Source organism: Ranitomeya imitator, chromosome 4, assembly GCF_032444005.1.
Source record: "Ranitomeya imitator isolate aRanImi1 chromosome 4, aRanImi1.pri, whole genome shotgun sequence".
Classification (NCBI taxonomy): Eukaryota; Metazoa; Chordata; class Amphibia; order Anura; family Dendrobatidae; genus Ranitomeya; species Ranitomeya imitator.
The window spans coordinates 426570180-426597366 of NC_091285.1; the positions used below are offsets into that span (position 1 = coordinate 426570180).

The 27187-nt window shown below is 41.5% G+C and overlaps 1 protein-coding gene across 4 annotated transcripts in view; it reads left to right on the plus strand.

Annotated features, from left to right (window-relative positions):
- Positions 1-27187, plus strand: part of SHANK3 (SH3 and multiple ankyrin repeat domains 3) — a 614328-nt gene that overhangs the window by 566914 nt on the left and 20227 nt on the right. For all 4 annotated transcript variants that reach the window (XM_069765494.1, XM_069765495.1, XM_069765496.1 and 1 more), the window contains exons 19-22: positions 8142-8222; positions 9757-9884; positions 10028-10133; positions 11010-13242. In XM_069765494.1, the coding sequence (XP_069621595.1) occupies positions 8142-8222; positions 9757-9884; positions 10028-10133; positions 11010-13242 (2548 nt within the window). The remainder of the gene's footprint in view (positions 1-8141; positions 8223-9756; positions 9885-10027; positions 10134-11009; positions 13243-27187) is intronic.

Below are 27187 nucleotides of genomic sequence, written 5' to 3' on the forward strand. Positions count from 1 at the left end.
CATGCGTGTATAGGAAAAGATCTGTCGGTCATTGGCATCGGGCTGGAAGAAGCCACTGGGGACCTGCCTATCTGACTTGGCGTTATTGGCTTTTAAAGTTTGTTTTCCTCTGAAACACCACAGCGTTTCAGTGTCAAACATACCTGGCTGAGACCATACAGCAAATGTATGATACATGCTGCTCATGGGTCAGGCAGCATGTTTCAGTGGTCTGGTTCCTTTTAAGCCTCTGACTTTATAGTTATGAGCCATTGGTGCCTCTAGTAGAGTAATTTTAGCTGAACGCCCATGCAAAATACATTACATGTGTTAAGCGGTTTAAAAAAAAACTTCTGATTTATCAGATTTTATGGATAGAAGTTGTGAAAAGTCAACTCAAGATATAATCAAACCTTTGTGATTGTGTGCATTTCTTAATTGTACCGTAATAATAACATATGACCAACACTCATGGGAATATGCAGACTGTGCATGCTCATCTGTTGTAGTGTAACACTAGTCACTACTCACGGACAAATCGTGAGGCAGGAGAGTCAAACGTTTTGGGGTCAGATACCCTGACAGCATGTAGTAAACTAAAGGGGAAAGACAAAGGCAAAGTCAGGTCTCGGCACAGGATCAGAACACCAGGAAGATAGCAGATCAGATCAAAGGGGCTAGGCAAATGCATGGTCAGAACGAGGTCCAAGGTCAGGCAGCAAGATCAACAAATAAAGCACAGGAATACAAGGTTTACATTCTCCACCAAGCAAATGTTGAGTCTGGCAGAGATCTGGGACTGACAGCTAAGTAGCTGGGTAAAAACTTGGAACAGGTAACACTGGAAGGAAACTCCGCACCTCTCAGTCTCATATTGGGTGGCTGAGCTGTCAATCAAAATTCTGACAGCTCAGCACACCCCTGCACTAGATTGGACGACTGAGCTGTCAGTCGCTGTCCAAGACAATGACCCAAGGAATCGTGACAGTGAGTGGTCTATATAAAGCACTGTAATCCTTTCAGTCCCCCTCTATGATCCTCCTGAAAACATGGATACAGCTCACTGCTCCCCCGTTTAGCTGTACAATATCTACTATATAATAATTGTCTAAGGGTTTTTCCGTCTGTCTGTCTTTCTGTCTGTCTGTCCTGGAAATCCCGCGTCTCTGATCAGCGACGGGCACAGTATCGACGTAGAAATCCCGCGTCTCTGATTGGTCGAGGCCGCCAGGCCTCGACCAATCAGCAACGGGCACAGCGACGATGATGTCATAATGGTTGCCATGGCGACGATGATGTCATAAAGGTTGCCTCGATCAATCAGCGACGGACACAGTCTGCTGCGAATTCTGGAATCATCATTGTCCATATACTACGGGGACATGCATATTCTAGAATACCCGATGCGTTAGAATCGGGCCACAATCTAGTCTACTATATAATTGTCTAATGGTCACTTCTGTCTGTCTTTCTGTCTGTCTGTCACGGATATTCATTGGTCACGGCCTCTGTCTGTCATGGAAATCCAAGTCGCTGATTGGTCGTGGCAGAACGCCCTCGACCGTTGCCACGACCAATCAGCGACGGCCAGAGTCTGGCAGCGAAATGGCCGCTGCTTTACTGCCCTGCAGTCAGCGCTGAGTGCTCGCACAGGGTTAATGCCAGTGTTAACGGACCGCGGTGTAACGCACTCCATTAACACTGCTATTAACCCAGTGTGACCAACTTTTTACTATTGATGCTGCATATGCAGCATCAATAGTAAAACTATCTAATGTTAAAAATAATAATAATAAAAAAAAGGTTATTCCCACCCTCCGAGGTCGCACGCTGTCCTCGGCAGTGCAAGCGGCAGGTTCTGGTGCCAAGGATGCTATGCGAGAAGGACCTGCCATGACGTCACGGTCATGTGACCACGACGTCATCACAGGTCCTGCGCTCATACCAACCCTGGGACCGGAAGCTGCTGCGTGCACCGCACACAGGCGCCAGGACTTCAAGGGGCTCTCGGAAGGTGAGTATATGTTTATTTTTTTATTTTAAGTCTTTTTTAACCACGCATATAGTGCCCACATTGCTATATACTATGTGGGCTGTGTTACATACTGCGTGGGCTCTGTTATATACTACATCTCTATGCTATATACTATGTCGCTGGGCAATTTACAACGTGACTGTGCAATATACAACGTGACTGTCCAATATACTACGTGCTCTGTGCTATATACTACGTAGCTGTGCAATATACTATGTGGCTGTGTCGGTTCTGTTATATACTACGTCGACTGTGCAATATACTACGTGGCTCTGTTATATACTACGTGGCAGTGCAATATACTACAACATACGACGTGGCTCTGCTATATACTACGTGGCTCTTCTATATACTACGTGCGTGTGCAATACACTACGTGGCTATGTTATATACTACGTGGCTGTGTTATATACTACATAGCTCTGATATATACTACGTACGCTGTGTTACATACTACGTAGCTCTATTATATACTACGTCGGTTGTGTTATATACTACGTCACTGCAATATAGTACGTAGCCTGTGCTATATACTACCTACATATTCTAGAATACCCGATACGTTAGAATCGGGCCACCATCTAGTATGATATAATGGTAGAATGTTATGCACACACACTTTGTAACATATATTCAGATTGTTACAGAAGCAACATTAGCTACTGTATAATGCTAAGGATAATTATAGTACTTGTTTACTGTGATCATGCAAGTAAAGATGACTGAGAATACATTGACACAAGTGGACCAGCACTACCCCAAAGGCCTAGTCAGAATTACAGTAGTTACATCATGTTATCTGAGCATAATGACAGTAATGACTTTACTCTGCTAGACTGTTACTATAGTTACAAGACATAGCATGCCCTTAAATAAAGGCACTTTATAACCGTGTCTGATGAGAAGCAAAAGGTGAACAAAACACTAAATAAATGTGGCAAATGTCACATGGGTTCAATTTGAGACATAATTCTGGCACATTTCAGTTACTAAACTCTTCTGCAATAGACTTTGTTAGTACTATTGCAATTAATACTGATTATGAAATTAAGAAACAGAGAAGGACACCTTTGTGCATCACTTTAACCCTAGGGTTGTTTTATACAGGCTGCCAACATCCTTTGAATAGACTTTAGGGTTGTCATGTGATAATGCTTATTAGAATATTTGTATACCTTAAAGGGGTTGTCTATAAATATACATATCACCTATCCACATAATAGGTAATACAGTATATGTTCACTGTAAATCTGAATGCTGATCCACTAATCACATGATTGGGGTTTCTGAAGTCCCCAATGTGATTGGAGTGAATAGTGTGCATGTCTGACCACTGCTATATTGATGGTCTATCGCAGTCTATCGTGTAGTTGTAACAAGGTGGCATGGGGTGGTAGTCGTGGGCGAGTTCACTAAGCGACAGTCAGTGAGCATCCCGGCACCTTGCACATGAAAAGACAAGTGATGTCCCAGTGCTGCGATACAGTCAGATACCTTCAGCGCATGTTCACTTCGGTTGCAGAGGATGAGAGCCCAGGAAATACCACAAGCCACAGTTCTGTTCCAACGGTTAAACTTTACTGAACACATGCAAACAAGATAATTCTTCCTTTACTTTCCCTTCAGCCTCTGTATGTTGCGTGCCACCAGCTCCTATCCGGGTCCCGAACCCCACATTTCTCCTAGGGGTGATCCCGCAGGGCCATTGTCCATCGACGCTGCCCATCAAGCTAGGTCAATGTTTATCCCCACAACCGGGGAATCCTCTGTCCTTGCTGTGGTACAGGTCTCACCCTGGGCAAGCCTGCCTGGGCTCTACTCTAAGAGCAGGAAGTGCCTTCCCTAAGTCCCCGAGGCTTTGCACTGTCTCCCTTTTAACTCCTCCCAACGGTTTAAACTTTCTGTACCCCATTCTGTCCCTGAGCTAAAGCACCTAGGTACAAATACATTTACATTATGGTAATAATACATTAAGAGAACATAACATTATTAAACCGCACATTACATTAATAGAATGTTAGGAAACCGCACGTAACACATGTGTTCGTTATTCAGGAGAGAGAAGGCAATTGAGGGCCCCTGCCACCTCCTTACATAGTCACACGTGCTTACTACCACTTTATTCACAGAAAGGACTTTGGAATTGGTGGAAGTCTCAGCTGGTGAAAGTCAGCCTATCATACATTTATTATTTTTTAAATCTCTCCGGTTGTAGGTAAGTGATAAATGTTCTTTTTTCACACTACAAAGTTATTTACTACAATAAATAGGTTTTACCTCCGGCATATACAGTGGTGTTTGAAAGGTTGTGAACATTTCAGAATAATCCAGATTTTTGCACAACTTTGACCTAAAAACTATCTCAGAGTTTCACACAAGTCCTAAAAGTAGATAAGAACCAAATCAAACAAATTATCATAGTTAAAAATATCAGACATTGTACTTTGATAAATTGAGAAATATATCTAATATCACATGCTGGTGAGTGGGAAAAGTATGCGAAAACTTTGCTTTCAGTATCTGTTGGAATCTAATCGCATTGTGCATCAATAAGTTCACCAAAGCATTTGCGGTAATTGTTATTTAGTCCTCCTGCACATCAACTTGGAGAAATTTTAGCCCATTACTCATAACTCTGTTATGGGCGGCATGGTGGCGTAGTGGTTAGCACTGCAGCCTTGCAGCGCTGGAGTCCTGGGTTCAAACACCACCAAGGACAACATCTGCAAAGAGTTTGTATGTTCTCTCCGTGTTTGCGTGGGTTTCCTCCGGGTACTCCGGTTTCCTCCCACTTTCCAAAGACCTACTGATAAGGAATTTAGATTGTGAGCCCCATTGGGGACAGTGATGATAATGTGTGCAAACTGTAAAGCGCTGCGGAATATGTTAGCGCTATATAAAAAATAAAGATTATTAATATGCTGGTGGGTTTTCTCCCATGAGCGCCTTATTTCAGGTCCTTCCACAATATTTCCATATAAAAAGGGCCAGGACTTTGATTTAGACATTCCAAAAACTTAATTTTATTCTACTCTAGCCATTCTTTTGTAGAACAACTTTTGTTTGTTGAACAACTTTTGTTTGTTGTTTTGTTGCTTAACCCTTGATCGTTTAAGATTCAGCTCACGGACAGATTGTCATGGAGTTACTGCGACATAGAGGTACCGGAAGACTGCGCTGTCTGATTTATCCTACTTTTGCACTGACTAGAAGCACTTCACCTTCATATTGAACGGTGCAGGTTTCTTCAAGCAGTGCAGGTGCTAATCTACTCAGTTGAGAGCTCTTGGAAGCTTACCTGCTTAAAGGCTCTCAGCTGTTCTCCTTGACCACTCCCATCTCCTATGTAAACTGGACTCTGGCAAGCAGGCATTTTCCTTTATCTCTGTTCATATTACCTTGTTAGTCTGGTTGGTCTATAGCAATACACTACTACTCCCCTCTTCCTTGGATGGGGGAAGGAACAAACTGGGAGGGAATTCAGAAGCTCAGCAAGGTACGTGGCCCCGGCGTCTTCGCCATTAGAAGTAATCCGTTAGGGACAGGGAAGGAGCCCCTGGGCAAGGGCTACCCAATAACAGAGTTGTGACACCAATGTTCTGATGTTTTCTTTTAGAATTTTCTTGTAGGATTCAGAATTCCTTGCTTCATCAATCATGGCAAGGCTTCCTGGCCCAGATGCAACAAAATAGGCCCAAACCATGATATTACGACTACTGTGTTTCACAGATGGTATAAGGTTTTTATGCTGTAATGTATTGTTTTTTTAATCCAAATATGACCCATCACATTTAAATAAAAAACGCTCTATTCCAGTCTCATCTATATACAAAACATGGTTCTAATAGTCGTTTGGCTTGTCCAGCTGATTTTTAGCAGTAGCTTTACCCTTACAATTTAACCATGCACACCACTGTTGCTCAGTGTCTTCCTGATGGTGGACTAATGAAGATTAACATTAGCTAATCTGAGAGAGGCCTTTAGTTGCTGAGGTTACCTTGGGTTCCTTTGTGACCCTACACCTTACACTTGGAGTAATCTTTGTTAGTTAACCACTCCTGGGGAGGGTAAAAATGGTCATGAATTTCTTCCATTTGGACCCAATCTGTCTAACTGTGGATTGGTGGAGTCTAAACTTTTTAGAGATTTTTTCCAGCCTGATGAACATGAACTCTTCTCACTGTCTCAACTCTTCTCACATCTACTCCTATTTTATTTCCACTGTATCCCTGAGTAATTACCATAAATGTTTTCTTTTTTTAATTCCGCCACATGGTTCGAGAGTTATGGGCCTTTTTATATAGTTCTACTTTTTATGGTCTTTACTACAGGTGTGTGGTTTAGGGTAACTGTGCAAAGCAGAGTTAAGAAAGACATGCTTCCAGAGAATTCTGTGAGCCACACCTCAAAAGTAAAGACCATAAAAATGATCACTAAATAAAAAGATGCAAATCTCTGGAACTATATGACGGATTTAAAAAAGCTAAAACCAGAATACCCGATGGAGCAGCGGGAATTTATTAAGAGGATAAACTGGATACTTTTGAACTGGTAACAGATCATCTTTAAGACCCCTTTCTATGAGCCAAAGGACTCAAGCCTTTATTATTGACCTTTTATTTGACATGTAATACTATATTTTTCTTGTAGTGGCCACTACTGGGTGACCAATTGTGTTGATAGGAATTAACCCTAAAAAAAAAAACAACCCAAAAAATGATGATTTTCTCAGCTGGGCCTATTGTGATCAGTTGATCACTGTGCTGGCTTCACACAAATAAAGAAAATAAACCCTATGAGAAGAAGGCAAGTTATCGGCGGCAGTGTGATGCTGGGAGCAATGCTGTGCTGGCAGACTTGGCATTCATCTGATGGCTACTTTGATTCATGCCTCCTACCTGAGCATTGCTGCAGACCAACTACATCCCTTCGTGGTAAAGGCAGTGGTCTTTTTCAGTAGGAAAATGGTCCTTGTTGCACTGCAAAAAAAAATGTTCAAGAATGTGAGGAACATGAGTTTAAGGTGTTTACTTGGCTTCCAAATTCCTAAGAAAGGATACCAGATACCACAGGGAACCTTCAGAGGTCTTATGGGGTTGAGTCAACTGCAAAGTATGAGTTAGGTGGTTAATGTTATATCTGACCGGTGTGTGGGTACACGGTGTTAATAAGAAGCAGCCATAGCAACCCGATCACTTGACTCATTATCAACCTGAACTTGATTAAGTTCCATATTATAACTGGTCGCGGTAGAAAGCTGCTCCACCTCTATTGCACCGATGTAGCCTGTGTGTGCACACACCATGTAAACCCTAGAACACCTTTATTTCGGTGCGTCTATTAGGACACTGCGTGAATGAAGCTGTCTGTTTTTAGGTAATCTACATGGATTAAAGATCATTTTAATCAGTCTGACAGTTTTTCTCCTAATATGTGATAAATGTGTGCTCAGTTCTTCCATGCCGTGGAGTTTCTCTCTTCTTAGCAGAGGCTGGTTGTCTTGCGGTTGGTAGTGTGAGGTCTTTAAGTGTCAGTGTCTCTTTGTGGCATAGCCTGTCTCTCTCTCCACCTCCCTCCATCTGAAGCGTGAAGCGAGAGTTACCATGGAAACGCAGGGAGAGCTGCTAACTGTATCCCAGTGCATTCAGGATAGAGGGAGGGAGAGAGACAGAGCAGAGGATGTCTAAAAAGAGGGCTATAAGGAAGATGGTCTGAGGACAATTAAGAAGCAAAGAAGTTGTAAAATAATGAGAACGCGAGAAGAAGGAGGCACAGACAAAAGATGGGAAGGCTGTCGTAACTAGACAACAAGCTGTAATCAGTATTGCGGAGACCTGTGGAGCTGCTGCATGCGACGCAGGGAACCTGCAGTACAGAAATCTGTTTCTGTAGATGGGCAGAAACCCTAAGTGACTGCAAAGCATCCGCGACCCCGTATGGCTGGGCCAGGGTTCCCAGTAATAGGCTCCCAGAATGAAGTCAAAGCGCAGGGTTGGAAAGCTGCTAGCGCAGTGCGATCCCTCGTCTCGGGAGTATGAGGAGATGGTTTTGGAAAAGCGACGGCTTCTTCCAGACCCTCGCCGCCTGCTGGATATGACATGTAAGGTCACTTCTCTTTTTCTTCCAGCTCCTCCACCTCCAAAGAGAGCACCAAGCACCACTCTTACCCTGCGATCTAAGTCCATGACAGCGGAGCTGGAGGAACTAGGTAAGACGATGGCGGAGGGGGGGGGCAAATGTGTGTTAAACTTCGATTACTTGTATGCTAAGACCAACAAGTTACCAGTGATTTATTTATTGGTTTCGATTAAATAGTGAATTTAAAAAGAAAGAAACGTTAAGAATGTTTAATTATTCAAAGGGAGAAATTCTTCTTGTTTGTGACCACTACCTAGACGATTACAATATATACCTGTGAAGAATACTGTCCAGCTATTTCAGCACTTTGTATCATCATGTCCATGTGGAAAACATATCAGATCATAACGGGCACGATATGGCTATAGACCAGAGGGTTTAGGACTACAGAACACAACCTGATATTTGTAGGTTTTCAGGGCAAAATGTCAGGATTGTGTAATGTTGAATAGACTGGATGTGGTGGCTGGGAAGTGAGCGTGCAGGATGACGGTGCATTAACGGGTAGAATCCTGCAGACTCGTACACATGTCCAAGATGAAATATTTCATAATGGGCTCATGTCAGGGTTTCTCACCTTTCTTGTATCTGCTGTATGCATTGTAAATGCTTGCTAAGTGCTTGATATAATAGATGACTTTAGTTATAAAACCCTGACTTGTGATGTGCTTTCATCAAACCCTTTATGTTTTAAATATTTTAAAAGCTACATATTATATTAAGAGATTTAACGTGAACTCGCTCAATTTATGAATTATGTATTAAAAGTGCATATTCACTCTGATATACCCTTGGGAATACACACAGCAGGTTGGGCAGCCCTGTTACTCATTTTTGGATATTCTAGTCTATTCTACAAGTAATATGTGGCTGTCCCTGGTCTTATTGGGTAAAGTACACCTGGGCAGGACTAAAGTCGACATTGCATGTATCTCTATACCTACGTAAATGAAGGGTTTGTTCACATGTCACGTTTATGCAGCTTTATTTTTTTTTCCTGCACCAAAAACCAGAGTGGTGGCGGGAAAAAAATGTTAATGGTTTTTTACGCATTAATTTGAATGGGGGAAAAGCGCTGCAAAAACGCTGAAAGTATTGACATGCTGCGGTTTGGCTAAAATGTACATACATTTAAGAGATCCCAATCATTACGCTCCTACAGTAAAACACACCAAATACTCAGTAATAAAAAACACAGCAAAAATACTGCAAAAACACCACGTGTGGACATACCATTAGCTATGCACTGTGGCAATGCAACAGTTACAGCATGAAGCGTATTTTCTTGTAATATCTTACTGTGTTGTACAATGTCAGTTGTGTACAGACTTACTGTTTCTCATGTATCAGAATATGGCAGCATACTATCATAAATATATACACTCTCTTTTATGTTGTATTCATGAGGAAACAAACATTTCCACTTGATCTTGACAGACATGATTTTAACCATTTAAGTAATTATTTGTGAATTCTAATAATGTCTTTTTATTGCTTTTTTTTTATTATTTTCCTATAAAATTATAAAAAAAAATCATAAAAGTTTTTCACAATTTTTCAATTTTCCTCGTTTATCGGGAAATAAACTTGTTTATTGCCTCCAGAACGATTGGATGAGATTTTGGTGGCTTCTGATCCCTCCATGAGGCCAGAGATTGCTGAAGCTGACTCAAGAGCCGCTACAGTAAAACAGCGACCAACAAGCAGGCGCATCACCCCAGCTGAGATAAGTGTAAGATCGAGCAGCAGCCTAACCTAATTCAATTTGTTACAGCGTCAGACTGTGACTGCAAGCTCTCCAACATAAATATCGATTTTAAGTTACCTTCTTCATCTATCTGTTCATTTTCTCTTTTTTCTATTCATCAATTGTAGTCGCTGCTAGAAAGACAGGGGATTTCTTCACATGCAATATCTCAAATCCCTGGTCAAAAATCTCATATTCCTTTCCATCATGTGATGTCTCGGACAAAGTCTGTGGGTAAGTTATAGTGTATCTTTGCTCCAAAATGAAAGCTTGACAGCCTTACTTCCATTCCAAAAAATTAGTCCTACGGCCACCATAGACATTGGACTAATGTTGGCCAAACCTGCAAACTGTAGTCCAACAGACAAAATGTGTATGGAGGTCTTCTTCCTCTCTCAGATGATGTCAGGGAATATAAGGACCCAGCATGTCTGATTTTAGACTTGATGAGATAAACTACTGTGAGAGGAGCCTGGTGGCGATTCTCAGGAATTAGGCTCAGCAGAGCTAGCACTCCTGTGTATGGAGCAGTCGAGTGAGATAATTGCCACATGAACCAAACCATAGTTCCGCCGACAGCTATCTTTGTGGACCTCCTAATCCTTTTAGGTAGTTCAGATTATTGATGGAAATGTTGATTAATTGGATGATACACATCTCCTTATCAAGTTTATCTCTTGAGGCCTAGCTTGATAAGGAGAATTTGGTGTTTAAAATATTTGTCCACCCTAACTAATAGAGTAGCTATTAGAGATGACCTTCCTGTACATTTGCTGTGCAGTGATTTAGGAGCCCAGTGACTTTTGCCTACTGAATCACTTATAGGAGGTAACTTTGATTGAGAGCCACCTCCTGCATTAATGGCAAAGATAGTAGAAAATTGTCATCCAACCTTTTAATTTATGTGATCACTTATGCCAATCAATGGTGAATGCTTATGCAGTTGGATTGTCAGCCTTGGCGATATCATTTGGACAGGCCGGTGACAGCATTTACAGTAGACTGTAAATTATTATTTCCCATAATACCATCAAAGTTTTAATGCAGTATAATTAAAAAAAATACTTCCTAGTATGAAAACTATGGTTGTAATTTTGTGTTTGCCTTTAGGTGAAGATGAAAAACTATCAGATCCATTCTTTGATGGAAGATTCCCTCGCAGCACCTCAATGCAAGATTCTTTAAGAGAAGGCCCTATAATTCCACCACCTCCACAGAAATCTGCTCCCCCTCCTCCATCCCCATATTACTTTGACACTGGGCCACCACCAGCTTTTTCCCCACCACCCCCTCCTGGTAGGGGATATGATACAGTGCATTCCAGCTTTAAACCAGGATTTGAAGCCAGACTCCATGGGCTTCCACATGGAATGGGTTCTGCAGAGCTGTTAAGCATGGATCGTGCTCTCCCTCCTCCTGATCGGCAGAAGCGTGCTCGTTCCATGATCATTCTTCAAGATACATCTCATCTCCCAGTGGAACCTACAAGTATTCCTCGACCTGGCCCATCTCCGACTCCTCCGGAAAAATTGAAAAGAAGAAGTCGGGCGGTGGATAATCCTTATGCTAATATGGGTTTGTTTGCACCATTGAAGCCACAACGCAAAAAGAGTCCCCTTGTGAAACAGCTTCAGGTGGAAGATGCACAGGAACGAGCTGCTTTAGCCATGGCTGGGGGTTATTCACGGGATCCTTCACCATCTCGACGCAGCCCACGACAGAGTATGATGGAGTTAGGAAGTGCCCACCACGATCCATTAGGTAGTCCTTTTGCAACAGCACTTGCTGGAGTAATGAAGGAACGTGAGCGACGGCTGGATGAGAAGCGAAAATCCACAGTCTTCCTCTCGGTCGGAGCATTGGAAGGAACACCACCTTCTCCAGACCTCCCCTCTCTGCAACCATCACGCTCTGTTGATGAGCGATTGTTGGGGAGTCGTGATGTCCTCCTGCCTTCTCCAGGTTCTTCACTTAAGTCTTTGATGTACAGCAGTCCCCATTCTACATTTATCCACCCCCTTACTGGTAAACCCCTTGATCCGAATTCACCTCTTGCACTTGCGCTGGCCGCAAGAGAACGTGCGCTTTCTGCCCAGGCACCCTCTCCTCCTCCACCAAGGACACCTACTCCAGTAAGGAGCCCAGATTCTGATAGAGCTCCTCCACTCTTTCTGGAAATTCAAACCAAAGAGGGGGAGGTGGGAATGGAAATAGAAGGGTCAGCATCACCTATATATAGCCCTTCTGGGGCATCTGTAAAAGGCCAGTGGGGTGTTCCATTAAGGAGAGATGGAGAGCGTCGTGTTGAGAAAAGTCCAGAACGACCTGAAAGCAGGGTGGAGGAAAGGAAACCTATGATTCTAAGCATTGTTGACACCTCTCAGCAGAAAACAGCAGGGCTTATAATGGTGCACGCTACCAGCAATGGGACCGAAGATAAAGATCAGGAGGCACCAGTTACAACTGACCAGAAAGAGGCTATACAGCCACAAGATACTGAAGAGAAGGCTCCATCAAGCTCTTCTTCTGATAAAACTCTTGGTCAGGGAAGCTCAGAGGAAGAAGTAGAGCCTTTTGGCGCTAATAATCTACCACCAGCCATGCTGTCCTCAAGTGATGAGGAAACAAGAGAAGAGTTAGCAAAAATTGGGCTACTGCCTCCTCCTGATGCTTTTGCCAATGGAGTCCTGGTCACTAAACCTGGCACCCCCATCAGCCAACTGTCTCGACCCGGTACCTTGGCTGTGCCATCTGCCAAGCAAGCTAGTGGTGCACCATCCTCAGGGAAGCCTTCTGATGCTCCTCTTCCGCATCCAGAGTCAGCTACTGACTCAGGTGTAGAGGAAGTGGACACCAGGAGCTCGAGTGACCACCATCTGGAAACTACAAGCACCATCTCTACTGTGTCTAGCATGTCCACTCTGTCCTCAGAGAGTGGGGAGCCCACTGACACCTACACCTCGTACGCCGACGGTCAAACTTTTATACTCGAGAAGCCGCCAGTGCCTCCAAAGCCCAAACTCAAGTCACAACTGATGAAGGGCACCGTGACCTTCAGGGACCCCCTGCTCAAGCAGTCCTCGGACAGTGAGCTTATTGCCCAGCAGCAAATTGCAGCGGGCCGTCCGCGCTACCTCTTTCAGAGAAGATCTAAGCTATGGGGAGATCCAATAGAGAGTCGGCCTCTATCACACGGGGGCCCTGTGGAAATAGAAAAGCCGTCTGTAATTGGGGAGATCAGTTCTCGACTTCAGCTGCTAAACAAGGACACAAGGTCACTTGGGGAGGAGCCATCAATCCCGGGAATGGACCCCGGCAAGAAATCTCCAGTGGTGGCAGCTCGGTAAGAAGGACCAGTTAGAATAAAAGTTATTTAGATTAAAGTATAGTTGGTGAGAAATCAGTGTTAATAGATCTGCTGTTTACAGCTATAATAGGACAGATTAGTGCAAGATACAAGACCAATTAATTGGTGCGATACATTGAAAATTTGTAGCTATAATTATAGGTAGTTTGATTTATTTATTTTTATTTGTGATCATAATTTTGTCTTAGAATTTCACAATATAAAAACAGTGTTTTGTGTCAGTCTTCTCATTACACAGCAGTACCTATGAAAAGTATTCCTTACTTCATTGATTTGTTTCATCTTTTATTGGATGGAAGTGGATTTAATTTTTATTACACGGTAGAATAATGTCATAATGAAATCAAATCTTTACATTAGTCACAACCAGTAGTTGTAAAATAATTGAATGCATAACTGTTCATCCCCTTCATGTGCATGGCTTTCAGAACATTTTCTGTCAACAGTAAAGAGTTAAATTGTCCATTGTATTGAGTTCTAAACTCTTGGACACACTAAAACATGAAAGAGGTTTTTGGGGAATATTTTGTTCCTTAGCGCACAGCCTTCGAATGGTTAGAAACCACAAAGGACTTTACTCACCATCCCGTGCTCCATCCTGCCTTTCCGCTGCTCCTACTGATTGTTTGCAGCCTGCAGCAGTGAAGTCATGACTGCATAGGACATGACCACTGCGGCAAATCATTGGGCTCAGTGGCTCTGCTGATGCAGACAGCACAAGCCATTGAGCCCAGTGATTGGCTGCAGCGGTCTTGTGTGCTGAATTCACCATTGCAGCTTGTAAATAGTCACCATGGATAACCTGAGCTGGAGCAAGAGCTGGCGAGTACACAACTAAAGAAAGTAGGGAGAAACTGCTAAAATAATTCAGAATTTTTTATCTATTGCTGTGAATTTTAATTCTCCAGAATACTTAAAAGTAGATGTGCATTATTGGTTTCTGTTTATGGCATGTAACTTTCTAAAGATTTGTTGTCATTTTGACTTTAGTTTGGTGTGAAAAAGTGTAATGAAATCCCTTCACCATCCACACAATAATCCTGAAGAAGGCCTAAATTAGGAAATTACTTGTTATAGGTGCTGTCTATCATTATGTCTTATATGTCTTCCATTCCTCACAAACTTGTTTGCTGTATGCTAACACATCCTACAGTATTCAGGTATTGGTTTCTTTTCTGACATTGTATTCATGCATATACACTTTGTAGTATACATTATATTCTTGTCATGTAGATGTGTTGTCTCCAAACCAACACCATAAGACGTAGGCTATGTGCACACGTCAGGATTTCTTGCAGAAATTTCCTGAACAAAACCGGACATTTTCTGCAAGAAATACGCATGCGTTTTTTGCCCGTTTTTTTTTGCGGATTTTTTGCGTTTTTTTCCCCGGAGATTTCCCAATGCAATAATATAGTGGGAAATCCGCAAAAAAATCTGCAAAATTAATGAACATGCTGCGTTTTTTACCGCAATGCTTTTTTTAGCGGAAAAACCGCAACATATGCACAAAAATTGCGGAATGCATTATAAAGGATAGGATACATATGTATGCGTTTTTTAAGCGTTTTTATAGCGAAAAAACGTGAAAATACTGAACGTGTGCACACAGCCTTAGGGTTACACAGCAGCTTTAGCCACAACGTACTGTAGGTCGTGCGGTTAAAGTTCGTTGTGTGCAGCTACTATATTGAAGGGAAATGCAGATGAATGGAATTGTATTGGAACTCTTAGGAGATCCCGACAAGCAAGTTGAAAAAAGTCGGAATCAATTGGATTTTTTGATACTTATTTGTCACTTTATCCTACAGTCTCAGTGTGACCCCATTTACCTGCATTATGCTGCAATGTAGCAGCTGCACAGAGCAATATTTGTCCATGTCAAAGTCACCAACTAGCCCCAGCCTAAAATTTATATTGTATCTTCATCAGAAAATAGTCTCACTAATTACTGTACAATTATCTCACTACGTTCAACGTGTACATAGATGCCTGTCCTCTTTATTATATGTATATATAGGGCCTCAGTTCTTACTGTTACCCATAGGTTGCTTATCCGTGCTCGTCATATTGACTCTTTATTCATTGAGATGCTTATTTTTCTGGCTATTCTTTACTATGTTGCGCAGCTTTCCCATTGCGTTGTAGTGACGTGCACAATCTGCTCTTGACTTCCATCTCCATCATCAACCATTCACTGCTTTTTAAACATTCCTGTTAACGCTTGCCAAGCCATCCATTACTTTATTGTAACTTCCAAATATATTTCTGTTTCAAAGGCTATTGGTTGGAAAAAGCAGTCAGTTTAAAGGGTGCCTGCCACGAGGATGACGTTGGTTTTAGATGAGGTTCTTGGAATGGTGTCCCAGTTCACCCAGAAGGCACTAAATGTCATCTGTTGGCTCTGCTGGATGGTTGGAAGACTTATCATAGGGAGTTACATGGCTGTATATTTTAATTTCTTTCATAGTCACTTCAGAAAGCCCTTCAGTAATTGAAATTGTGCCCTGTAGATCATTCAGTCTGTTATATAGTCAGAAAAGCAAAAGTGGTCCAACTGGTTCCCTTTAGCCCTATCACTGATTGTAGTTTGGTATTTTTTAAGGTATGGTCATCTAAAATATATTTTAACTACAGGTTTCACTAATGAGAATTTTTATGTAGGTGGCACTCTGAGACATTGGCACACCAGCTAGTATAGCATTTATTAACCCCAAAGATATGAAATAATACACTATATCAAGTTGGTTACCCCAAAGGGAGTTCCTTCGTGCTCACCAGATCCCATCCAACAATGTGTTCTTTAAAAAATGTTATTACGTATGCCTAATATAACTTGTATTATGCTTCTTTAGAAATATGGGGTGAAACGTCTGAGTGACTGGCTCCATGTTTAAGCAATGTTACCCATCATTATTATCACCAGGTCATAATATATGGTTGGACTTGTGGAATCAGAGTTAGTTTGGGGTGGATTTCGAGTTGGTAGAAATGTACCAACTCCAACTTAAAAAATAAATTAACATATTATAGGAGTAGTCTCAAGTTTGAAAGTTATGCTGATAGCTGTGGGTCTGACTACTGGGACCCTCACCAATCAGAAAGCGAGGGGAACCCTGTGCGAATGGAGTGGGGATCAATCATGCTGTTCCATTCATTTTTAATGGGACACCAGAGATAGCAGAGTTCAATGTAGATCTGGTTTTTGGCATTCCCATAAGAATGATTGGAGCATCAGTGCACATGATCGACCACCGCTCCGTTCACATGCTGCTATTTGGAGCCTCTGTTCTCGGGGTTGGTGGGAGTCCCAACGATCAGACCCCCAGCAATAGGGAAGTTATTACCTATCCTATGGATGGTAAATAACTTTTAAAGGGAATCTGTCACCCCCAAAATCGAGGGTGAGGTAAGCCCACCGGCATCAGGGGCTTATTATCTACAGCATTCTGTAATGCTGTAGATAAGCCCCCGATGTATCCTGATGAGAAAAAGAGGTTAGATTATAGTCACCTGGGGCGCGGTCCCGCTGCTGGTCCGGGTCCGGCGCCTCCTATCTTCATCAGATGACATCCTCTTCTTGTCTTCAAGCTGCGGCTCCGTTACAGGCGTAGTTTCTGTCCTGTTGAGGGCAGAGCAAAGTACTGCAGTGCGAAGGCGTCTGGAAAGGTCAGAGAGGCTCGGCGCCTGCTCACTGCAGTACTTTGCTCTGCCCTCAACAGGGCAGACAAAGAACGCCTGCGCCAGACCCGCGGCGTGAAGACCAGAAAAGGACATCATCTGATGAAGATAGGAGGCGCCAGACCAGCAGCGGGACCGCCCCTGGGTGAGTATAATCTAACCTCTTTTTCTCATCTTTTAACCCCTTAATCCCATATGACGTACTATCCCGTCCAGGTGACCTTACTAAATAAATAAAAAAATATTATTCCCATAAATACATTTCTTTATCTAAAAAAAAAGCAAAAAAACAATAAATGTACACATATTTAGTATCGCCGCGTCCGTAACGACCCAACCTATAAAACTGTCCCACTAGTTAACCCCTTCAGTGAACACCGTAAGAAAAAAAAAAAAAAAACGAGCCAAAAAACAACGCTTTATTATCATACCGCCGAACAAAAAGTGGAATAACACGCGATCAAAAAGACGGATATAAATAACCATGATACCGCTGAAAACGTCATCTTGTCCCGCAAAAAAACGAGCCGCCACAAAGCATAATAAGCAAAAAAATAAAAAAGTTATAGTCCTGAGAATAAAGCGATGCCAAAATAATTATTTTTTCTATAAAATAGCTTTTATCGTATAAAAGCGCCAAAACATAAAAAAAATGATATAAATGAGGTATCGCTGTAATCGTACTGACCTGACGAATAAAACTGGTTTATCCACTTTACCAAACGCGGAACGGTATAAACGCCTCCCCCAAAAGAAATTCATGAATAGCTGGTATTTGGTCATTCTGCCTCACAAAAATCGGAATAAAAAGTGATCAAAAACTGTCACATGTCCAAAAATGTTACCAATAAAAACGTCAACTCGTCCCGCAAAAAACAAGACCTCACATGACTCTGTGGACCAAAATATGGAAAAATTATAGGTCTCAAAATGTGGAGACGCAAAAACTTTTTTGCTATAAAAAAAAGCGTATTTTAGTGTGTGACGGCTGCCAATCATAAAAATCTGATATAAAAAACGCTATAAAAGTAAATCAAACCCCCCTTCATCACCCCCCTAGTTAGGGAAAAATAATAAAATTAAAATTTTTTATTTATTTCCATTTTCCCATCAGGGCTAGGGTTGGGGCTAGGGTTAGGGTTAGGGCTAGGGTTGGGGTTAGGGTTGGGGTTAGGGTTGGAGCTAAAGTTAGTGTTAGGGTTGGGGCTAAAGTTAGGGTTAGGGTTGGGGCTAAAGTTAGGGTTAGGGTTGGGGCTAAAGTTAGGGTTAGGGTTTGGATTATATTTACGGTTGGGATTAGGGTTGGGATTAGAATTAGGGGTGTGTCAGGGTTAGGGGTGTGGTTAGGGTTACCGTTGGGATTAGGGTTAGGAGTGTGTTACGGTTAGGGTTTCAGGTAGAATTGGGGAGTTTCCACTGTTCAGGCACATCAGGGGCTCTCCAAACTCGACATGGCGTCCGATCTCAATTCCAGCCAATTCTGCATTGAAAAAGTAAAACAGTGCTCCTTCCGAGCTCTCCGGTGCGCCCAAACAGGGGTTTACCCCAACATATGGGGTATCAGCGTACTCAGGACAAATTGGACAACAACTTTTGGGGTCCAAGTTCTCTTGTTACCCTTGGGAAAATAAAAATGTGGGGGGCTAAAAATCATTTTTGTGGGAAAAATAAGATTTTTTTTATTTTCGCGGCTCTGCATTGTAAACTGCAGTGAAACACTTGGGGGTTCAAAGTTCTCACAACACATCTAGATAGGTTCCTTGGGAGGTCTAGTTTCCAATATGGGGTCACTTGTGGGCTGTTTGTACTGTTTGGGTACATCAGGGGCTCTGCAAATGCAACGTGACGCCTGCAGACCAATCCATCTAAGTCTGTATTCCAAATGGCGCTCCTCCCCTTCCGAGCTCTGCCATGCGCCCAAACAGTGCTTCCCCCCCACATATGGGGTATCAGCGTACTCAGGACAAATTGTACAACAACTTTTGGGGTCCAATTTATCCTGTTACCCTTGTGAAAATACATAACTGGGGGCAAAAAAATCATTTTTGTGAAAAAAAAAAAGAATTTTTATTTTCACGGCTCTGCGTTATAAACTGTAGTGAAACACTTGGGGGTTCAAAGTTCTCACAACACATCTAGATAAGTTCCTTGGGGGGTCTAGTTTCCAATATGGGGTCACTTGGGGGTTTCTACTGTTTGGGTACATCAGGGGCTCTGCAAATGCAACGTGACGCCTGCAGACCAATCCATCTAAGTCTGTATTCCAAATGGCGCTCCTTCCCTTCCGAGCTCTGCCATGCGCCCAAACAGTGCTTCCCCCCCACATATGGGGTATCAGCGTACACAGGACAAATTGGACAACAACTTTTGGGGTCCAATTTATCCTGTTACCCTTGTGAAAATACATAACTGGGGGCTAAAAAATCATTTTTGTGAAAAAAAAAAAAGAATTTTTATTTTCACGGCTCTGCGTTATAAACTGTAGTGAAACACTTGGGGGCTCAAAGCTCTCAAAACACATCTAGATAAGTTCCTTAGGGGGTCTACTTTCCAAAATGGTGTCACTTTTGGGTGGTTTCAATGTTTAGGCACATCAGGGGCTCTCCAAACGCAACATGGCGTCCCATCTCAATTTCAGTCAATTTTGCATTGAAAAGTCAAATGGCGCTCCTTTCCTTCTGAGCTCTGCCATGCGCCCAAACAATGGTTTACACCCACATATGAGGTATCAGCCTACTCAGGACAAATTGCACAACAACTTTTGTGGTCTAATTTCTTTTCTTACCCTTGGGAAAATAATAAATTGGGGGCAAAAAGATCATTTTTGTGAAAAAATAGGATTTTTTATTTTTACGGCTCTGCATTATAAACTTCTATGAAGCACTTGGTGGGTCAAAGTGCTCACCACACATCTAGATAAGTTCCTTAAGGGGACTACTTTCCAAAATGGTGTCACTTGTGGGGGGTTTCAATGTTTAGGCACATTAGGGGCTCTCCAAACGCAACATGGCGTCCCATCTCAATTCCAGTCAATTTTGCATTGAAAAGTCAAATGGCGCTCCTTCCCTTCCGAGCTCTGCCATGCGCCCAAACAATGGTTTACACCCACATATGGGGTATCAGCGTACTCAGGACAAATTGCACAACAACTTTTATGGTTTAATTTCTTCTCTTACCCTTGGGAAAATAAAAAATTGGGGGCAAAAAGATCATTTTTGTGAAAAAATAGGATTTTTTATTTTTACGGCTCTGCATTATAAACTTCTATGAAGCACTTGGTGGGTCAAAGTGCTCACCACACATCTAGATAAGTTCCTTAAGGGGTCTACTTTCCAAAATGGTGTCACTTGTGGGGAGTTTCAATGTTTAGGCACATTAGTGGCTCTCCAAACGCAACATGGCGTCCCATCTCAATTCCAGTCAATTTTGCATTGAAAAGTCAAATGGCGCTCCTTTCCTTCCGAGCTCTGCCATGCGCCCAAACAGTGGTTTATCCCCACATATGGGGTATCAACGTACTCAGGACAAATTGTACAATAACTTTTGGGGTCCATTTTCTCCTGTTACCCTTGGTAAAATAAAACAAATTGGAGCTGAAATAAATTTTGTGTGAAAAAAAGTTAAATGTTCATATTTATTTAAACATTCCAAAAATTCCTGTAAAACACCTGAAGGGTTAATAAACTTCTTGAATGTGGTTTTGAGCACCTTGAGGGGTGCAGTTTTTAGAATGGTGTCACACTTGGGTATTTTCTATCATATAGACCCCTCAAAATGACTTCAAATGAGATGTGGTCCCTAAAAAAAAAATGGTGTTGCAAAAATGAGAAATTGCTGGTCAACTTTTAACCCTTATAACTCCCTAACAAAAAATTTTTTTGGTTCCAAAATTGTGCTGATGTAAAGTAGACATGTGGGAAATGTTACTTATTAAGTATTTTGCATGACATATCTCTGTGATTTAAGGGTATAAAAATTCAAAGTTGGAAAATTGCAAAATTTTCAAAATTTTCGCCAAATTTCCATTTTTTCACAAATAAACGCAAGTTATATCGAATAAATTTTACCACTAACATGAAGTACAATACGTCACGAGAAAACAGTGTCAGAATCGCCAAGATCCGTTGAAGCGTTCCAGAGTTATAACCTCATAAAGGGACAGTGGTCAGAATTGTAAAAATTGGCCCGGTAATTAACGTGCAAACCACCCTCGGGGCTTAAGGGGTTAAGGTACCGTCACACTCAGCAACTTTGCAAAGAGAACGACAACAATCCGTGACATTGCAGCGATCTGGATAGCGATCTCTTTGTGTTTGACACGCAGCAGCGATCTGGATCCCGCTGTGCCATCACTGGTCGGAGCTAGAAGTCCAGAACTTTATTTCGTCGCCAGGTCGGCGTGTATCGTCAAAAGCAACGACGCCAGCAACGAGCCTAGATGTGTGTCGGATCGGTACACTTCGGCTGTTTGACATGGAGCTAACAACCAGCGAGAACGATAAGTGAGTCGCTGTTAGGTCACTGGATCGCTCCTGCATCGTTCTGGAGTTGCTGTGTTTGACGTCTCTACAGCGACCTAAACAGCGACGCTCCAGCGATCTAGTTTAGGTCGGCTCGTTGTCTATATCGCTGCAGCGTCGCTGAGTGTGACGGTACCTTTAGGATACATCGGGGGCTTATCTACAGCATTACAGAATGCTGTAGATAAGCCCCTGATGCCGGTGGGCTTACCTCACCCTCGATTTTGGTGTGACAGATTCCCTTTAAACTTGTGAAATCCCTTTTATTTTCATAGGAATTTTGACATTTATTGAAATGTTAATATTTCAATCTAAGGCCCTATTTAAAAATGATGATACGATGTTACCATTTTAGTGAAATAAATGTTATTACTAATGGCCATTTATGAAGGATTCATAGCCTGGTTCAGAGTGTGAAAAAATAATGCATTCGGAGTCAGAACCTTGATTTTCCAGCTCCACAGCCCTGGCTACTAGAGCAACCAGAACAGTGGGCCTGACCTACATACACAAAGAGATGTATCCCAAGATTGTGTGTAGGTTGGCACCACATTGCCATATTGAGTAAACTTGCTTATATCAAAGTAATGTGTGTAATCATCATGTAGTTTTTAACTGGGTCATGTCACTTTTTAGTTCTATGTACCTACTGTACACAATTAGCCTTGGATATGGTGGGCAGGCCAACAGACCTATTGTAGTGCTAGCAGAGTTTCATGGTACCATTGATCGATACTAAGCAATTGACCCAATCACAGGGAACTTTGCTCAAACAGTTCTCATCTCTAATGTTGGCCAAGCACAGGAGTGTTTTTTTTTTTCATTTTTATAGGAAGTCAGTTCTTGTCATTATGGTATGTGTTATATTATTAAGTAGAAGCCTCATTGTTGGGGAATCAGGTCAGCACCCAGGAACTCTATAACAAATGTCCTCCATATCTTATGCATCTGGATTTATGAAATTAACATTCACATACAAAAATGGATTAAATATAACATTGGGCTAATGCTATATTTTGTATGTCCAAGGTTCGATTTGGAGGTCCTGAGAAAATAATTTGGTGGAGATCACTATTCAACCTCTTGATCTTCATTCTATGTCAACAAGTTGCTTGGGTCTGCATGTGGCCCCCATTTCTTAAAAGGGTTCAATGGGAATTGAAAAAATGAATAACTAAAGGATATGTAATTATAAGTAAATGCCTAAATATTTTTAATTAGAAAATGACAATTGTTTAGTCTAGATATAGAGAGATAATCACTATAGAATTAAAATGGCTACTGCCTTGTTACGCTGAAATAAACTTGTTCTAGAATGTTAGGATAGAAGCCATTGAGCATGTGCAGTAAAAAGCTCCACCCCACCCTCCCTTCATGTGTAAGGTAGATGTGATCCCTGTGGATAAGCTCAAGTAACACTAAAGATGCCAGGAGTGCTGAGGTACGAATAGGCTGCTCACACTGCTGTCCACCATGTCTGTCTGATGATACCAGGCATGCTGACATAAGAAGAGGCTGCATACACTGCTACCGTGCCTTTCTGATTTAATAAGTGGTGCTGATGTAAGAAGAGACTTCTCACTGCTGGCCACCCTGCCCGTTCTGATCTAATGCTAGAGATATCAGATGTAAGAAGATGCTGCTCATACTGCTGTCCACCCTGTCTTTCTGAATGACTATGCATGGTATGGGTTATCTCCAGGTCATTGCAGTGGTGCTGTCTGCCACACATGCTCACTGGCACCTGTCCTATTAACATTCGAAGACAAGTTTCTAACAAAGGTGTGGCCATTTTAATTCTATAGTGATTATCTCCCTAGACTAAACATTACTAAAAAGTATTTATTTATAATATTTCCTTTAGTTATGCATCTTTTTTCTATTCCTGAAGAACCTCTAAAGAAATATTTCAACCTAAGACATCTCTCACCTATCCCATGGAGGTCTGATAACCAGATCCTCACTGGTCACCACAGTTGGAGTTCCCATTTCCCCAGCCCTCACTAACTATGTGATTTTGAATTGAGCAGCATCTTGCATGTGCTTTGGTACTCTGTATAAAATCTGTGAGACTTTACAGCACATCTATTCAGACTCCTTCTTGCATTCAAAAAAAAGGAGACCCAAGCACATTTGTGTTCACCTCTTCTCAGCTGGATAGGATGAACGCATTAGTGGATTCCTATTTTCCAGAGAGTTGGCGTCCCAGTGGTTAGCAGTGTTTATACTGCCAATAGAAATAGTGACAAGCAGAGGCATAGCTAAAATCGCTAGGCCTCAGCACAAATGTTTTAAAGGGCTTCCAACTTTAATATTTTTTTTGTTACAGGCCTTTATAGTGATGAGAAAAAAATAAGTACGCGGACTTTGAATTCTATGCTTGTATATCAGGACATAATAAAAACTCTGGTCTTTAGATGATCTTACAATTACCGATAATAATAATAATAATCTTTATTTATATAGCGCCAACATATTCCGCAGCGCTTTAGGTAAATACAACATTTCAATTGGGTTGAAGTCTGGATTTTGACTGGTCCATTGCAACAACTTGATTCTTTAATATTTCAGGCCCTCTGTAGTAGATTTGTTGGTGTGCTTGGGATCATTGTCCTGTTGCATATTCCAGTTTTGGTTAAGCCTGACACTGGAGCATTTTCATACACAGAGGAGTTGAAGGTCAACTCAGTGAGTGAAAGGTACCTATGTCCTGTTTCTGCAAAACAAGTCCAAATTATCATAGCTTCACCGCCATGCTTGACATTTGATATGACGTATTTGTGCCAATACACGGAGTTTGGTTTTCTCCAAATGTGGCGTAAGTTAAACATTTCCATTTTGGTCTCTTTTTTCAAAGAACATTGTTGCAAAGTCATTGTGGTTTGTTAAGATGAAATTTTGAAAATGTTATTGTGCTGCCTTATGCTATTTAGAAAGAAGAGGCTTACCCCTAACATCCCTTCCAACCAAGTCTTACCTGTTTATTCTTTTTCTAATTGTATTGTCATGAACTTGAACATATAACATTTCAACTGAGGCCTTTAGGGTCTGAGTTGTAGTTCTTGGGTGTCTTGCAAGTTCTGAATATTCTGACCTCTGGATGGATTTGTGGGATGTCTGCTCTTCCACATGTGAATAATCTTTCTCATTTTAGAATGGTGGACTCCAAATTGTGTGGAAATGTCCTTATAATCCTTCCTTTATTGCTGGGCAGCAACAATTGCTTCTTCTTTGTCATTGTATTAACACACTTGCTGATAAACGATTAATTCAGGGCACTTGATTAGCAGTACATTAGAGTTAATAGCTGTAAGGGTGTACTTACTTTTTCACACACTGCTTCTTCCTTTTTCACTACTTTTCATTAGATGAATAATGACACGCTGCAGTTTTTCACATGTTGTTCTTCTGAGGTTGTGTTAACCTAATTTTAAGACTTTTTAAGGAAAACATTTTTTAATATGTCCTGATATGTAAAGTAGTAGAATTCACACAGGGTGTACATCGTTTTTCTCTTGACTGTATATATGAAGTCAATCTGTGACATTTGGGGCTACTAAATGTTGCACCAGATGGTATGCTGATGTTTGAGTGCTTATTACAGGTCAAGAAGGACCAACCATGATATTTTTACTCGCAGACCAGTAAACTCTATTAATGGAAGTATTGGTTGGTGATGCACTAGCCTAAAGCTGCAATGAAGACTGTCAGCCAAGACCTACGGTATATCAGGTTTACCAAGCAGATAGTTTTAGTGTGGTTCAGTCTAGTAAATTAGCTCCAAGTGCATTCAGTGATTTAGGGGAATTCTTTACTATTCTATAATTAAAATGCAGAAAAGTGTTTAATTTGCTGTCATTCATTAGAGACTAACAATGTTGGTCAGCTGACACAGATTAGACATTTCTCTGGGTGTGGATTGTGGTAGAGGCTCTTACTGTGTCACAGCGAGCAGAGCAGGATCCTATATAGACACACACACATATATTGATATATATTATAATATATAGTATGGTTTGAACTATAGAACCAGACTCTATTATATAGTCATAACAACAAGCATAGTAATGGAAGCTAATTCCTCCTCCTAAAGTCATGCCAATCGTTTGTGATTGAGCATGTATCATATTTTTGCGTTATTCAGACAGTACATCTGACTATATGATACTTTGTATTAAATCCTGTTAGGGGAAAGTGTGATGCTTGTCACCGACTTGCATCCAATAGTGCTGCTTTCTTAGCCTGCAGGCAAGTTTTCAGAAATTCCCAGTCCTCAAATAATCTATAATGCATAGAAATAGAAGGTGGGAAGCACAACTGCAGATTATTTTTATCTATCCTTTACCTCATCCCTTCAGCTATTTGAAGAGACTGATTTTCTTTAGTGGGAGATATACTTTAAAGGGAATCTATCAGCAGAATTTCACCCCCACCCCCCGAAAGCCAATTTATATGCACATGTTGCTCTTTCAATGATAAGTCCAGCAATACCTTTACATGGCCAGTCCTTTCCTCCATTAATCAACGTTTGAATTGATATGCAAATGAGTCTGAAAGCTATAGTAGATCGGAAGCCTCTGTCACTTCAGCTCTGTTTCCCGCCCAGCGCTGCCTCCTCCTGCTTGACTGGCAGTCTGTATGCTGTGTGACTAGGCAAAGGAGTCGTCAGGCAGGAGGAGGATTAGAGCTGGAGTGACACAGGCTTCAGGTCTACAGCCTCATTGGCATATCAGTTCAGATGCTGATTTCTCAGTAACAGAGGAACAGACTGCCATGTAAAGGAATTGCAGGACTTGACTTTCAAAGAGCTAGAAGAACATATAAATAATTTTTTATGTCAAATTGTGTTGACAGATTCCTTGTAAATGTTAATGAGCTTTCCTATAGTAATTGTTTGCACACTGCTCCCTACCTTTTTGGATAATGATATATACAAAACAAGAACATAATGAGAAACTAGAAATATGGACATCCACTGACCACTGGCACAGCTGGCAACAGAGCTTCCAAAGCTATCCAGAACCAACACACCTGTGATGGATCTGTCTTCGAACAAACAGAAGTAGGCAGAAAATACATTTATGAGCATAATCAGGTAAAAAGTTGGGACATCCAGGTCTTCTTTGTTCTTAATTGAAGAGAAATATCTAATATCTCCCGACAATCCACCTGAAGGTCCCGACAGAGAAAGACAAAAAGTACTGTCTACCTGAGCTTTTACCGTACTTAGATTATTTAGCATTTTCAGAGAGTAGTGGTAGAAATTGATGTCATAAAATAATACCTTATGATAAATTGTGTTACACACATATAAAGAATATTCTGCACTAAGTAGACAGACATATCACCTAAAAAGCAGATTTCCTCCTGTCCGCTCAGACATAGTGCATGTATCTGCAGCACAAGCAATATCTTATGAGAACTCCTGTTACCCTTTTATTGGAAGCACATTACAGCGACACTAGAAATAACTTGGCATCATCCATCACTTTCATTTCCTTAGACCACTCACAGGGTGCAGTGTCAATCTGAGCCAGCGCTTGCCGATAAATGTTAGCAGGTCATCATCCTGGTCATGCTAATACTAACCCTTTTCTCTTGGCTTACAAACACAGCAACAAATGGGTGACTGAAACCATCCATAAAGAAAGAGAGCAGGAAACAAAGTCTTGAAAATTCTACTGCTCTTGTTATTACTCTTCGCTATTGTTATTGTTGCC